General features: G+C 40.4%; 1 protein-coding gene across 1 annotated transcript in view; it reads right to left on the reverse strand.

Moving 5' to 3' along the window:
- Positions 1–12,862, reverse strand: part of myom3 (myomesin 3) — a 55,452-nt gene extending 42,590 nt beyond the window's left edge. Inside the window, exons 1-3 of the mRNA XM_035604471.2 lie at positions 12,612–12,862; positions 9,979–10,105; positions 3,244–3,342 (exon numbers count right to left, since the gene is read on the reverse strand). Coding sequence (XP_035460364.2) covers positions 3,244–3,342; positions 9,979–10,085 — 206 coding nt within the window. The 5' untranslated portion in view covers positions 10,086–10,105; positions 12,612–12,862. The remainder of the gene's footprint in view (positions 1–3,243; positions 3,343–9,978; positions 10,106–12,611) is intronic.
- Between the last annotated feature and the right edge of the window lie 2,793 nt (positions 12,863–15,655).

Here is a 15,655-nt window from a genome sequence, read left to right on the forward strand (position 1 = left end):
CTATTTACAGATGAATATATTTGGCAGCTTGGCATTTAAACGACTCAGTGATGAGGTTTGCGACATGCTGCTCCATTTATACCTACGTGTCATATCACATGTTTAAAGGTTTTGAGAACTTAGTGTTTTAAGAGGGGAATATCAAGCGTCGCTGCCACTGCTGATTCACACTGATGTGAGGAGTTGCAGAGCGGGGTACTCTCTCACATCTCTCCCGGTCCTGGAATACTTCAGGTGTGGACAGATCAAAGTGATGCTGCGTCGCCGGCTGGGTGACATCCTTGTCTTCTCTTTCATCAAGTTTGTTGTCATGGAGATGGCAGATAGCGATGACAGTCTATTCACTCAGAAGATTTTCTTTTTTTTCATCAAGGTGGCGTTGTAAGTACGGCCACAGTCGTAACTGTTGACTGAGGTTCATGCTTGTTTCTGGTTAAGCCACACGGTGAATCCCAGAGCTGATTGTAAAGGCTGTTAAACCACAATGTATTGTAGCTATGTATATATCCATATCTACATGGACTCACACATGCATGTACATATGGATTTTGTACATGCATGCATGGAAGTTTTTGCACTCCGACATACACTATCATCAATTTTGCCTGACTTAAATGTTGCATTTTAACACTCCCCTACCTCATCACCTGAGGGGTGTGTATCCTGAACCCTCTTTTGATCGACATTCCCCAGGGCTTAATTATTTGAACACGTACTTCACACACACATTGCCACAACAAAGAGAGACAGCATCTTAAATATTCACAAACACTTCTGTGAGCTTTGATGGCCACCAGAGCTCGGATGGCCCTATAAATACTTGTGATAATTCAGTGATGCACATACGGCATGAATAAACATGCAAATAGATACAGACACATGTTTAGATGCATGTGCAGACATGCATGTACCCACGAAGCACAGTTTTGACTTTTTCTGCCACGGGTGCGTTCAGCTAAGTGTGCCTGTTGGTGGCTTTAATCTCCGTGGCCTCAGAGATCTTAAGCCTTAAGGGAATGAGCCACTGGAACACGTCACATCAGCCGGTGTGAAAGGGTTTATAGCTTAATTATTCCTCTAAATGGAAATTTTAATATTTCTTTTTGGTGTGTAGAACAGCAAACCCTTCCTGCCAAGAGAAAGCTGGCGTGCATGAGTCAGCCGCATGATTTAAATGTTTAACCACGAGGAGAAGATGGTGGCTGAAACCATTATGTGAGTCAGACACTAATGCGCAACTGGAGCCACACATGCCAGCGCCAAAAGATTGAGCACATATATATCCACACAAATCAGAACAAATGTCATGCTCCCGCGTCTCGGAACTAAATGTTGTGCCAATCCTCGAGAGCTCTCAACTTCATCCTTCCGCCCGTCCTCTCTTATCCTGGGAGGAGTCAATCACTTTCTGCCTCATTAGGTTTTCAGCCTAAAATATCTGTCCACACTATATCTGTCTCGGTACGTCTGAGGGGGGATAAGACATGTGAAGAATTGAGGTTTGGTGGATAAACTGCTCTTCAGAAGGATTTGACCTTGGAAAAATCTGAAGTTGAGACAAGACTGATGAACCGGAGCTGAGCACGTTAGTGGACGGGATAGACGGTTGTCGATGAGATGGAGGGTTGTGTTGGTAGTGGCATGGGAGAGGGCACCTAATGAGATGCTAAGTTGGCAGGGCCACATTGCTACAGCTGAGGCTCATTACTGTCAGATGTGTTTTTGTCTTTCAAGAGGGTGTGATTTCACCCTTGATGACTTCCTGCACTTTTCACTTTCCCTCCTTGCCTATAGTTTCGTCTGGAATTCTCATTGTGACCTCGGTCCATCCATGTATTTTCTATTGGCAGCCGCTTCCCAGCCAAAGGATCCTTTCATTGCTTGAAGAGGGATATGTCTGTTATTTTTAGCACTGATGAAGGAGTCGCACACACTCGAGAGGTCAAATCCTCTTTGACCCAACAAGAGTCCAATCTGGTCCTGGATGAATCTGAGAACCCGAAAGAGGCTGCCACTAATCCTGCAAATTGGTGGTGTTGCGTCCCAGCACAGACACTGTGTGACCCAGACCGGACAAGATGTCCCTACAGTAAAAAAAGGGATTTTGGTAGAGCAAATTATGTCACAAGAGGCTTCCTGTTCTAAGACTTGTTTTATTTTATTTTAAAGATATATGGCATCTTCCTCATGACAGATGAGCTGTAATCCTGTCCTTGAAACATGATCCTAAGACACTTAATAGAAACCTAATAGTCCAAATCCCAAATTCGTTGAATTCATTGTGATGCGAGACAAAAAGCAGCACATTACCACATTTTTGAAAAACAAAAAATTTGTGGCATCTTTGCATGAATAGAATAGTTTTCTGAATATCTGAACTATTATCTCGGCTCTACTTTCTTCTAGTAGAACGTGACACCTCTTCCTCCTCTTCATATATACTGAACTGGGCTCTGCTGGATGACTCGGTCGAATTCTTATGGCTTATAGGCTTCATGACATGGAACGGCAAATGATGGGGCAAGTCCCCAGCTGGCCTCTTACAGACAGACGAGAGTGAAGAAGAAGATTTCCGTTGTTTATTGAGCTTCTCTCTTGTCATAAAGGCTTTCACGCTGTCAATAGCTTGCAGGGAAAAGCACCAGTGAAACTTGATCCACTGCTCTTTCTCAAGTAAAGTGAAGAGATTGATGATGATTGGGATGGAGAGGACAGATGGAGATCTGCATATGTCCCATCCTGTCATTGATTTACTGTTGTGAATTTCTGCTATTAAAAGTAAAAAATAAAAATCTAATTATCTAAACTTCTGTATCACTTAAGTTGCCAGTTGGGTGGTACAGCTTGTTTGGTGTTTTAATTTAATTGCAAGTTCTATGCCGATAGGCTGCCTACCGACAATGTGAACCACATTTGTAGGCTGCTAGCAACATTGTTCTTGTAAGGGGTGGGAGATATATAATACCTTCAATTTGTAATAATGATTATTCTGCTGTATCTGTCCCTATCTAGGGTGGTTTAAGCCATTGTAGCATACCCATGAGCCATTTTGCTTTTTGGCGATATTTGATATTCCACGCCCCCCCCCCCCCCCCCCCCCATCAACTTGTTGCAAAATAGATCTCCCTGTCTGGTATTTCATCCATTAAAGATTACTCCATCAAGTAAAAATATATATCAATATGATCCATATCACTCCTGACCTAGAGGTGCTCCTAATAAAGTGTGTAATCTATGCCTCACCATGTCCTGTGGTGGGGGAAGTCGTTTAGGATCTCTTTGACAGACATCAGGTCAGCAGGGATGATGGGATAGAAATCCGAGTAGGAGGCTTCCTCATCACTGTGACACCCAGAGGAGGTTGGGGGAGAGAAACAAAGCCTGATTAACACAATCTTGCATATCATTCAATGACACAGGTGAAAGATTGAAAAATAGATATCTTCCCTCCTCATCCTTCACAGTTATTTATTCTGCTGATGGAAGGATTGAATGTTGATATTAGCACGCCTATTCACTTTGTCACGGCTTATGGCACATTATCCAATCTCAAGTTCATCAGACCATTATTCTCTGCTGCCACTAGAAAGCAGCAGTGATTCTCCTACTCTCTGTTTGAATGTCAGAGGAGGCCACATGTCAGAGAGAGCTCCAGTAATGCGGGCAAACACAAGGTTTGATTTATTCACAAACTCCATGGATTCGGTTTCAAGCTGGCAACTCTTATCTTACAAAAAACTGGCTTTAATGGATATATTCCGTCTCCTCTTCCTCTCGTGAAGGACTAGCAAGATAAACAATGATGAACCAAAAATCAAACAAAACAGCAAATAGTAAAGAAGTGAGAATCCATGAAAAGCAGACACTCTTTGAAAGACGATGTCAGTATTGTTTGTCACTCTAATACCCTCTGTCAGTCTGTGCGGCTCAGGGGAAAACAACCAAGTGTGGTTCATTGTGTGGCACAGCAGATTTGTCACTGCTCAGGATAAACACACACTCCCATGATGTCAAAAATATTACGATGTGATTTGCAGATTCAGCCCTTTAGAGAAAAAAAGATAAGTGTGTGGATGTTTTGTAGTTTCAGCCATCATCCAAAAAAGAGCAAGGTATTGGATACAATAACGCTGTTAGCGCTCACTTCTCTTATTTGACATACGGCTGCTAAGAGTAGAAATTCTGAAAATAGTCGCTACGTTGTTTTTTTTTAATAAAGAGAGCAAAGTGTTGTTTTGGTAGTCTTTACTAAACTTTAGCCCAGGGGCTTGTACTACAAAGCAAGATTTGTAATAATCGAGGCAACTTATGGTTTTTCAGTACTACCGTGGAATAAATCACTAGGGTAACTTGTGCTGAACCGCAAACCTGAACCGGTTAAGTTTGAGATAATGGTTCAAAACCAAGTGACGGATCAGATAACGGACCAAAACCAAATTGGTCAACTACTGACCAATCAGATCACTAGAAAAACCACAGTCATCATTCTACATGATCCAGATGGGGACAAAAGAGTTAACCGTAAATTGACAAATAATAATAACTACAGATTATTTTTCTAGAGGAGTGGAATCATTTTGCTGTGCCAGACTTTCCAAGTGTCTACTCTGGTCTTCTAACAAACAGAGGGAGAGTTAATCACACTAAATGTTTACATCTTTCTCGTCACTGCAGCTTGGAACAACATGAGAATATTTGTGGATAAATAGAAAATAAAAACTTTAGAACTATAGAAGTCTATCATAAAATAACGATGTGGAGTTTATGGTTTTGATCTCTAGTTTCAAGTCTTCTTCAATACATCATGATGTTAAAATGGTAAAATAGACGATGAAGCACCATATGCATTGGTGCGTCTGATTGGCAGCTAGCATTATCCAAAATGGCGATGGTCAAAATGCTAAAGGGTGACATCACGGTGGGTTTGACTGAGAATTAATGACCAGCTTGGTTCACGTCAGATAATGAAAACATATCCTTGGGTATATTAAACTTTGTTCTTAGTATGGGTCCCAGGGTTTTATAAGTTAAAACTACTAGTTGCCACCCATGTTTAGGCTGCTTATCCATTTGACCTTTTTTTTCTCTCACTAAAAATTGTGAACTAACCATAATCAGCTGCTTCTGTTCTGTCAGCGTTCCCCCTTTTTTCACTGACTGGTGTAGAAACACACACTGTTGTTTTGTAGGGAGCGTATATAATAGGGAACAACAGGGGCTGCTGGTGTGACAGTGTGGTGGTAATGAGTCAAAAGGGTTTTGGATCGTATTCAATAGGTTGTTCATGCTACAATAGCAGCTGTAATTGGTATTGTCGTCAGCTGCAATGTTCAGTTTTTAATCCACAGTGCGTCTTTGTCCACTGGTGGTACAGCCGTTTGTGTTGATGTCACCGGACACATGCGGTGAAATAATGATAAATCAAAAACACTGCCAGTTGCTGTCTCTTTCTATTTACACTGACAGTAATAACTTCATCACGCACGCACACACACACAGAGACAATAGGCGCACATGTTTAAAGCTACACTAAACCTGGAGCTCTCCATTTGACGCACCAACGATAAACTGAGCTGACCTTTTCAGCGCATCCCCATAAACATGAGCGGGATGTTGGTTGTTCACTTGGGGCAGTGACATTGAGAGGCCGTTTTGTAACAGCAGAAGCATTACTATTTGTAGTATTTGCTCTGCTTTTTATCCACAGATGACTAATGCACTTCTAATGAGTAATAACATCCTCAGTGACATGATATTTAGACTTATTCTTTTGATTTTTTTTTCTGTTATTAGGTCTAGTAGGCCAATTTTGCCTAGTACAATACAGCTCACTGGAAAAACATAAACACGAAAGACACATTGTTTTTTTTTCCTGTAAGGACTGTATATTTACCCAGGTGTGTGTGTGTGTGTGTGCTTGTGTATGTGTGGTACACACCCACAACTACTGTGGCTGCGACTATTAAGCCTCGGGCATCCCTTGCAACAAGCCATCGTACAAATGCCAATGCAAATGGACGTTACTTCTCGTATTCCTTTTGTTTTGTAAGCTGGGTGATTTCCCTATTTCACAGAACTCGGGAGGACAACTTCTGCTTTTGCTGTCTTATTTTTCTCTTTTCCTTTGTTTAGGTTCCCTGTGAGTGTGTGCTGAGAGGCCCAGGCCGTTGAATAATGTAATGCAGAGCCTGCGGCTGGGCAGCATTCGCCACAGATATATACACACAGGGACACAAACACTCATGGCATTCATATGAACAGGTACATGCACAGACTTGTGCAAAAACCAAGCAAGCAAACATTTTAGAGAGAGATGATCCTGCTACTGTGTGCAGGAGAATGTTGCTTGTGTTTTACGTTCATGTTTTTACAAACAACAGGCTTCCTCAAAATATTAACAAGGTGTAACTAGCAAGAGGAAACCAAAGAAAAAGAGGAAACGCGAGAAGCACTGGACGATTTGTCCTCGTTGTTTTTTGCGTGTCAACAACTTGTAATGAAGAGAGTCTTTTACCTGTGAGCTTATTGTACAAACAAGAAAAAAAGATTCCAAAACTGTTGTTCTACCCAGAGTCAGTTTGTTCAACAAGAAGATAAATTTGAGTGCTTCCAATGAGGAAGTTTAAAATTCACAAATTGTCATTTAAAAAAAAAATAAAAAGACAATCTCTATGATCAGTTGAGCTAACTGTGATGGGATAATGGTGGAATGTGTCCAGTTCCCGATTGGAGACCCCCCAGGTTTCGCCTAATTTAACCACCAAAAAATATCCTCATAGAAGAGCCAACTACTTGAATATTACTATTACTTCATGCTCTTCATTAATGTCAAGTCAGTCTTCTGCAGCAAATAGATTAGGGGTCGACCGATTATCGGACCCGATATTCAACATTTTTATGATTATTGATATATTGATACCATTTTTAAGCCGATTTGCCAATAAGATAATTTCATTTTAAAAATAATTTGTATCTGAAGCAGCCACTGTTTCTAGAATGATGCTGCTGATACAGGTAGTTCCCCTCACTTCATCTGTTCTGTGAATTAAAGATATGCTTTAAGGCATTTCAACAAAGTTTTGAAATAAGAGTTTGTATAATTCTAAATTTTGACGCCTTTTGACACTTTACTGCAGACAAATATTGGTTTCAAATATTGGTTACCGGTCTCTCAGGATGGTAATAATTGGCATTGGTATCGGCCTGGAAAAGGCCATATCGGACGCCCCCTTAAATAGATCTGACCTATACAAAATGAAAGGAAAGTGATTTTTTTTCCATCCTAAAAGTCAAAATATTAAGTTTTTATACAGCAAACCTTGATAAAAGCATAATAAGACAGTGGTTTCTATGTTTGTGTGGCTGCAAGGGTCCCTGAGATGTATATTTCTGCACCTTAAGCTAGCTGACTGCGTATCTGCTAGCAACGTCAAATGGTTGCTTATTTTGTGCATCATATGTATTATACTAACAGATCCGTGTCACACATGATTTCACGCAGCATCTTCTTACTTTTCAGACAAACAAAGGAACTGTTTTTTCTTGTTGTTAAGATTTCTAGTGCATATGTAAGGACTGTAGTCACATACACATACCCTTTATTATAGAATCCATGTCAGTCCTGGAGAATAATCAGAATAAACTTCATGAATAAACATACAGAGTGCGACTGCCACTGGAACTTCAATGATATGATCTTCATCAGCATATTTACTTTTTTATAAATTCCAGGACAAAAATTTCCATTCCCATCTGAGCTATTAAAGGATTTCTCCTTTGCTCTGTTGGTTTATAAGTTAGGATTCAAAAGTTCAATCTTGAACTTGAGATAGTTGTGTCGAATGCTGCTTTTAAGTTCAGGAACGTTTCTTTAACTTAAAGCCAACAGGGACAAGAAATGTTTCAAATGGTCAGGAAACAAATCCAGACCAAAGTAGAACCATTTCATGTTTACTGACATTAACAAGTAAACTGTTTAAATTTGCCCAGTGATAGTTTTTTAGCTTATTTTGAGGGCTGCTGTGGCTTGCAATGCATCTGTTGGAGGAGTACCATTTGTGGTAGTTCATATTTGTCTAACAAACCACTGGTTGGCTGGAACATCTCCTACACTTTGTTATCCACAATACAACACAAACAATTCAACACTTGAAACTGCAAATGAGGTAGCCGCGACTGTACACAGTACTGCCTTGGATTACTTTGTGCCTCGTTCCACCTATAAATGTGTGCAAATTTTCCTTTCACCCCTCAAACATGCTGCAAATTCACGTAGAACAATGTCAGAGTGAGCTATAAAAGGGAAAGACTGACTTATAACATTGACTTAATGTGCGTGTTTGCGTGTGTATAAGTAGTAGTGAATAAGAACTTGTCATTCATATCTTAATACCTGGGCAGGACGTCACTGCAGTGGAGTTGGTCTCGACATGTGTTTGTAAATGTTGGATGCGATCGCTTTGTGCTCGCAGCTAATGCCAGCGGCCCACAGGACCGACTTGAGTGACTGTCTCATTGTGCTCAGAATAAGCAGCCTGACATATGTTTCTCTTCAATAAATACGTAATGTGGCCCCTTCCACTGAAAAAACAAATCAGCTGTGATAAAGCAGAACAGTTTTGCATAAATTATGCAACAATATACTAATAATCTTTTTCTACTTTGTTATTTATTCAAGTATAAATTTAGGGCAGAAGCTGGAAACAGCAAAGGAAGATAAGGGATTTTCTCTGATGGAAGAATGTAGGTTTGTTGCAAAAGGGCCTCAGTCTTAACTAGTAATTTAATATATTTGTCAGTCCTAAATAGTTTTTTATTTAAATAAATTAAGAAATCTACCTGCGGTGCAGGATAACTGGTTACAACTGGTTCAATATTTATCTGCTTGTATCATGAGGATTGTAGCCTCAAGTGTCCTTTTTCCTGATACAGGTGCTGTGGCTTATTACAAGATAATAATTTTGTGACAAATGCTGTACATGAGTAACACTGAATTATGAAGGAATTTCCTCTTGTTTTAATTCAAATCAGGGTTAAGGGCTGAGTGCTAGACTTTAAGCCTTGTCAAGACGAAACATAATATTTTACAGTTGTTGAATACAGGCGAAACCTCTGAAGCTACTGCTGAATAATACTCAGTGTTTTGCCAAAGGTGAAAGGACTGTTTGTGATCACAATGCTCCCTGTTTATTCTCCCAAACCATGATAAATGGTGTGTGGTATTGGTTGTAAAAATAAACGAGCCAACGTATTGTCCTCCTAAGTTTTATCACAGATAAAAGTAAATACATTTTCTAAACTGTTGTTGTCATCGGAAGCACACACATTTGAGTTTGTGGCAGTTTATTAAAGTGAAGCAGATGGCTTGGTGTAAACTAAAAAATTAGGCTACTGTATTCTTTAGTTAAAATATTATATTTGTTAGGGACAGTTGAACAGCAGTTGATGTTGTTTTCTATTAAAGATATGTTGCACACTCTGTCTGCCTCAGAAAAAGAACAATCTAAAGAAATCACTGAAAGCCCAATAATGCTATAACATTCATGTGTATGTCAACTTCCGACCACAATTCTTAAATAGTTTCCAATAACAATTGAGCTCTATAGCTCAGAGGAATAACCCAGATCTGGCTACACAAACAATACTTGTTAGTAGAATTAAAGATATGAATTACTGCATGAAATTACTTCTTAAAATGCTGTCTTCATCAGAGGAAATGTTGCTCTGCTACTGTGTCCGACCAAAAGCTGAAACAGTTAATCAATTAATCTATTAGTAATCGACTACTAAATTCATCGCCAACTACTTTGACAATTGATTAATTCTATGATTTCAGCTTTCAGCTGTTTGGGAAACACAATGGACCAAACAACTAATCGATGAATCGAGAAAATAATCGACAGATTAATGGATAATGAAATTAATCGTTAGTTAGTCAGTAGCCCTAGTCCGACTGTATATCAGTAGTCATGTATGCACCTGGAAGTGAAGGTCCTCTTCTTGATCTGGGAGGACATATGCATGCTGTGAGACATCTGGGATGACTGCTCCTCCTGCTCTCGCTGCATCACCTTCCTGGTTTCCATGGTAATCTCCCAACCAGCACCTGTGGAGGGAGGAAAAGCTAGGAGTGGACGGTACAGGGGTACGTAGGAGGCAGTGCAATACAGAGTCGGCGAGTGTCAGTGGGACCGTTGCGGCTCTGCAGCCTCAGTGAAAAGCATAAATATATTATCTTTATATGCAGTCAGAAAGACTGTTGTCACTGGAGCAACCCAATGTTGACTGAGTTCAGACGAGTTGCCAAATTGATTCCCACTTTAAAGATACTTCAGCCTTGGCATGAAGTACGGCTTATTATTTTGTGCTTTGTATTCACAAGAGACCTCAGAGTTACGTTTCTTGTTTTTCGCTCAGTTGAGGTGGCTAAGTAATGACCGTTCCACATCGTCGGGGTGCAGAATTGTAAAATCTGTCTTGAGCCTCATCTCCAGAGAGCAATAATTGAGCCAAAGGGTGTGCTAAATATATGCAAAAATGTTAATGGCACCATTTAGCTATGGGATGAATTAGTGCTCTCTAAAAAGACACCAGTCTTGTGAGTGTTGGGACTAACAACTTAAGTGCATGTAATTACATAATGTATCAAAAAAATTGTGCATCAAACTGATGTCAGCCTCCTGATTTTCATTTGCAAACAAGTGCTAAATGCACCAAGTTTGTTCCATCCAAAATATCACTTATGCACTTTAGAGGGGAAAAGAGGTAATCTACTAATCATCTTCTCAAGTGATCAATCAATGGGTTGGTCGACAAAAGGTCAGAAATATTGATAATTGCAATTTACCAGATTTCATGTTGATGTGTTCACATCTTGTTTTGACCAATAGCCCCAAAAAGATATTCAGTTTATTGTAATAGAGGAGCATCAAATATTTTCATTTGCAAAGCTGCATTCAGTATGTTTTTTTTTTGGGGGGGGGGCATTGTTGTTTGAGAAAAATGACTTTTAATTATCAGAATTGTCATTGATTAACTTTTGACTAATTGACTAATCGTCTAAGCTTTAATGGTAACCCACCATGCGATTTGTCTTGTCAGCCTTCATCTTTTTTTTGCACAGAAATCGTTTGATTTCACACGAATAGGACGTCTATTTGCAGAAAAAGGTGTGTTTCAGTCCCCACGTTGAATGAATCACCCCGTTGTGGGCCCCTGAGGTGCTAATCATTCATCAGTGGAGGTCCGCCGTGGTGCTGCCCACACCCTGCTCATCATTAATCATGTGGCTGCTCACGGGAAGTGAATGCAGAATGTGCCCAACAAACAGAATCAGGTCACACCTGACTGATAACTTCATTCATCCACTCCTAAGCAGCCACCTGTGTTGGCGTCATAAACAAGCATAATGTGTTATTTCTTCTCATCTCCTTCAATTAGATTGTGGAAAACAGCAGTGAGTTAGCTAACAGGCTATCGCTGTTTCCCCCTGTTGCTTTTGTTTGTCTATTTGCGGCTCACAGTTGTGCAAGGGGAGAGATTTGTTCAAACATTGTTAATGGAAGGTCGACCTCTGGCACATAAAAATTGATCAGTCTCCATGGGCAGGCCAGATCCTGGGCCCCTGGAGGGAGCGGAGCAAAAGCAGAGTGTTGCCGTTTTACTACACATAGTTCAGTGTTCAGTCTCTAGAGTGAAATGAGAGCTTGGTATTTAAAAGAACGGTATCAATGGAGGGAAAGAAAAGAGATCATTGAAGTATCATTGCTGACAAGCATCAGGGCGACTGCCAAGAATAGAAAAGTAGTTGCAGAATGTTTTTTGTTTTTTTGACAAACAGATTATTTTTTGTTTAAGTAAAAGACATGCCAGTGGACACGCTTACAGTGAGGAAAAAGGCCAATCTCCAGCGTCCGTTCAACTAGGAACATGCTGCTAAATTGCATGAGTCAGATACAGAAGCGATGTTTTGCAGGCAAGTTTTACGGTGAATGATCGAATTGCTATCAGCTTTAATCTGAAACCTCATTGAGTAGGAGAATTCATGAGGTGAGTGTCTTGTTGCTTCGGCGGAGCTGCTTGAACCAGACAAATTGTCTGTTTGTTTCGAAGAACCGTCACGCAGGGGATGTGGCACAAAACAACCAAAACACCTGACTACCACCGCAAGAAACATCCAATCTTTTTTCTCACTGGCCTGAGAGGAAACGTCAGTTTTGCGTGTGAGCTTACTGAAGTTTGATAAGTGGGAGGAATAACACAGAATAACCAAAGGTGAGGAATTTGTCTGAGCAAACAGTTTTGGGCTAAAAGCAGGTGTGAGTAGCATCGTCATCGTCACTGTTATCGTCACCGCCATCTGACATCAGATGCCTTGCCAAAGAGTTTAAAATGGCCCCTGCGTCATGCCATCACCAGAGAGAAATTAGAATCTACATCAACAGATGGAGATTATTAAAATGCTGGAGAAACAACACAAGAAAAGAGAAAATGTCTGACAGACTAGTAATTTACAGTATTGTGCGGATGTCCTGTTGTTTGTCCATGCAGGTTCAGAGTTGAGGGTTAGTTTTTTCCTTTAAGGTTATCTTGTTCTTTAATATCAGAGTTACCTGTAACTGATGGCGGGCAAATTCCACTCACGCTCTCGTCAAAGAAACAACTGAAGTCATCTGCGTGTCAAAGACCCATAGGACAGAAATATCCCACTTCCTCTTCTGTCTGCCTGTCTGTCTCTGAAGATGCTGTTCCGTCTCACCCCTTTGTATTACCTGTCTCTGTCTCTCTGTCTGTCTGCGTCTATCTCACACTGTCTCTGCCTCTGTTGATGAAGTTGTGAGGGTGACCCTCAACACAAAGTGTCCTTCAGTGCCAAGTATGTTGACGCCAAAGCTCTCTCATTCTTAAGTTGATAAATATAGACCAGTGACACACTCACTCACACACACACAGACACACACACACACACACTGAACTTTACACAACACCCTGTTCTGCATGGACATGCAAAACCACAACAGGCGCGCACACAGATCATTGTCATCAGTGAGATCGATTAACAGATAGCGCCACTGCCACAGACATGCAGCGAAGAGAAAACACAATAGCTCCGTATATATGAGAGAGAGACTGGAACAAATGAGCCGGGCAGCTGGAAGGAAAAGCTGCCAGAATAACTGGCTGTGGTAGAAGTAAACATGTCTGCTCAATAACTGTCAGTAAGAGAAATATGCATTTCATCCCTCTCTGCACAGTCCCACCTGGCTACAAGTGCTGAAAGATTAAAAGCTGGAAAGTGACAAGCTGGAAAACGGAGGAGACAGAGGGCTGGGGGGGGGGGGCAACAGAATGGAAAACAAAGGGACAGGAGCGAGAACAGTTGTAGACTCTCTGTGAGAGAGACTCAGAAACCATCTGGTTCCTCCTCATTAACAATCGGACCGACCCTGAACTAAGCAAGAGGTTAATAATGTCGGAGGCAACACCTGAGACTTTCCACCTGAGTCTGGTGTCACAACCTTTCATGCTACTTTCATTTCTTTTTTCTTCTCTCCTCTTTTCACTGCACCGTACCCTTTTCTATGATTGCTATATAGCTCCTCTATAAAATATAATCTGTTAATAATGCTATATTTGATATAAATACATATAATTCATACTGCATAGAGTGATAGAAAAGGCCAGCATACATTGTGATGCTATAATCTCTGTGTTCTCCCGATTCTTGGAGTGTTCTTTGACTAGGGTGTGATATGCAGACCAAACACCACTAACGTCTTTTACCACCTACGCAACAATATGTCAGACAATATGGGGAGACTGTACTGCTCTGCTCTTATCAGGCCATGAGATTTTGGTCATCTCACTCATCCCTATCTTTGATTATCTTTTGGAAGTTGTCCTATTTTCTGTCTCGTGAAACAAAGCACCGAGTCTGACAGTCCATTAGAACTCCATTAGAGCCTGTTTGTGTGGTTACTTTTTTGTCCCTCTGAAACATTTTCCCTTTATTTTCACTGCCAGCAAAAACTTAAATGAAGCCCTGCTTTACATCATAACATAATTATCGCCGTTGTTCTGGTTGTCTGACCTTTTTTTGTGTGTGGTGTTGTGCTGAAAAATTGTTTAATTATTTTTCTTTCTGCAAGTAATTTTAAGGAAGCCCACATTTCACATAATTATCTGTTGTCATGGTTACATGATTGTTGTCTGTGTGTATTTGTCTGTCTGTGTCCAGTAGTGCACTCGTACACAAGGGCTGTGAGGAAAGAAGGCATCACTCAAGGCCATACTATTGTGTGGTAGGATGGGGATGGGGTTATTTATACATGTGAGCTTTTAGAGGCCACACCTGCCTCCGGAGTATCAACACACAATACATGCTACGGTTGCCAGGCCCTTGTCTCATCATACATCAGCAGTGACTGTCGGACTAAGAATAACTGCCGGGACAAAGCAGCTGAGGTCCACCTTCATTAGTTCATCTTCATTTGGAAGACTCCTCCGATTACCACTCCCCCAGAAACATCTCATGTCACACTACCTTTTATTTCTCACTCTATAAACAATAGAAGGGGGTTGCTGTTGTGTTTTAATTGTTCAATGCTTCTAATCTGAAGTTTCTGAAGTACTGCTCTGCTTAATTTCTGTGCACATTCGTGCCTGATTTTCTCACACCACTTCTGCAGATCAATTTGTTTGCCCTTTCCCAGGGCACCTGAAGCACGAAATATGCAACGAGTTTTTACATGTAGCAGGTGAGACATGTATGGCACGCCAGCAAGGAATGAATATTTGCTGCGCACCCAGAAAAACTTAATGTGTTTTATTAATCATTGATGCTTATTCACAATTCATGCTCTCTCTGTGGTTTTACTTGCATCAATTATGAATTACAGCAAGAGTCACTGTGACTGTTGGATGTTGCATTTTTATCTGCACCTCACAGATGCAGATATCATACCTTTAATGTGTGAGTCACTGTGGAGGGAACAGGTCGTATTTGATGCCACTTCGCAGGATACAAGTGAACAAGTGAAATAAAAAATATCAATGCTCGACCTATCTTCGGTTGGCCTTTGACAGACTGAAATTTGTGGTTTTTGTTTTCTTTTGATTTATAGTTTATGGTTAAACTGTCAAATTTCAAACCTCAATTACATTTCTTTATCATAAGGGTTTGAAAATGACGTCTTCGAAATCATGGCAAAATGTTAAATAGATATATACTTATATGTCTATGTATGTATGTGTATAAATACATGTATGTATGTCTACATATGTTTATACAAAACACATCAACCATAGAGGACCTGTAGCAGAGGACCAAGTGCGCTATTTGAATTACTTTTTTACAACTGTTAATCTGTTGTGGGTTTGTGGGTTTGCATTAATGGGTCTAATCATAATTCAGTGAGAACAACTTGTGACATTAAGTCTCAGATCTCGTAGCAGTTAAAATCCCCACATTTTCTATTTGTAATGACTTCTTCGAGGCTATTCTCAACGGTTTTCTACTTCAGTTTGCATATCATGTTTACCATAAACCTGGCAAATGGGGTGGGATACCAGGCATTTTAATTTTGTAGACACGGCATGACTTTCTTTGCAGTATTCCTCTTCATGTTTTTAACAAGCAATAATATCATATCATATT

This window comes from Scophthalmus maximus, chromosome 1, assembly GCF_022379125.1.
Source record: "Scophthalmus maximus strain ysfricsl-2021 chromosome 1, ASM2237912v1, whole genome shotgun sequence".
NCBI lineage: Eukaryota > Metazoa > Chordata > Actinopteri > Pleuronectiformes > Scophthalmidae > Scophthalmus > Scophthalmus maximus.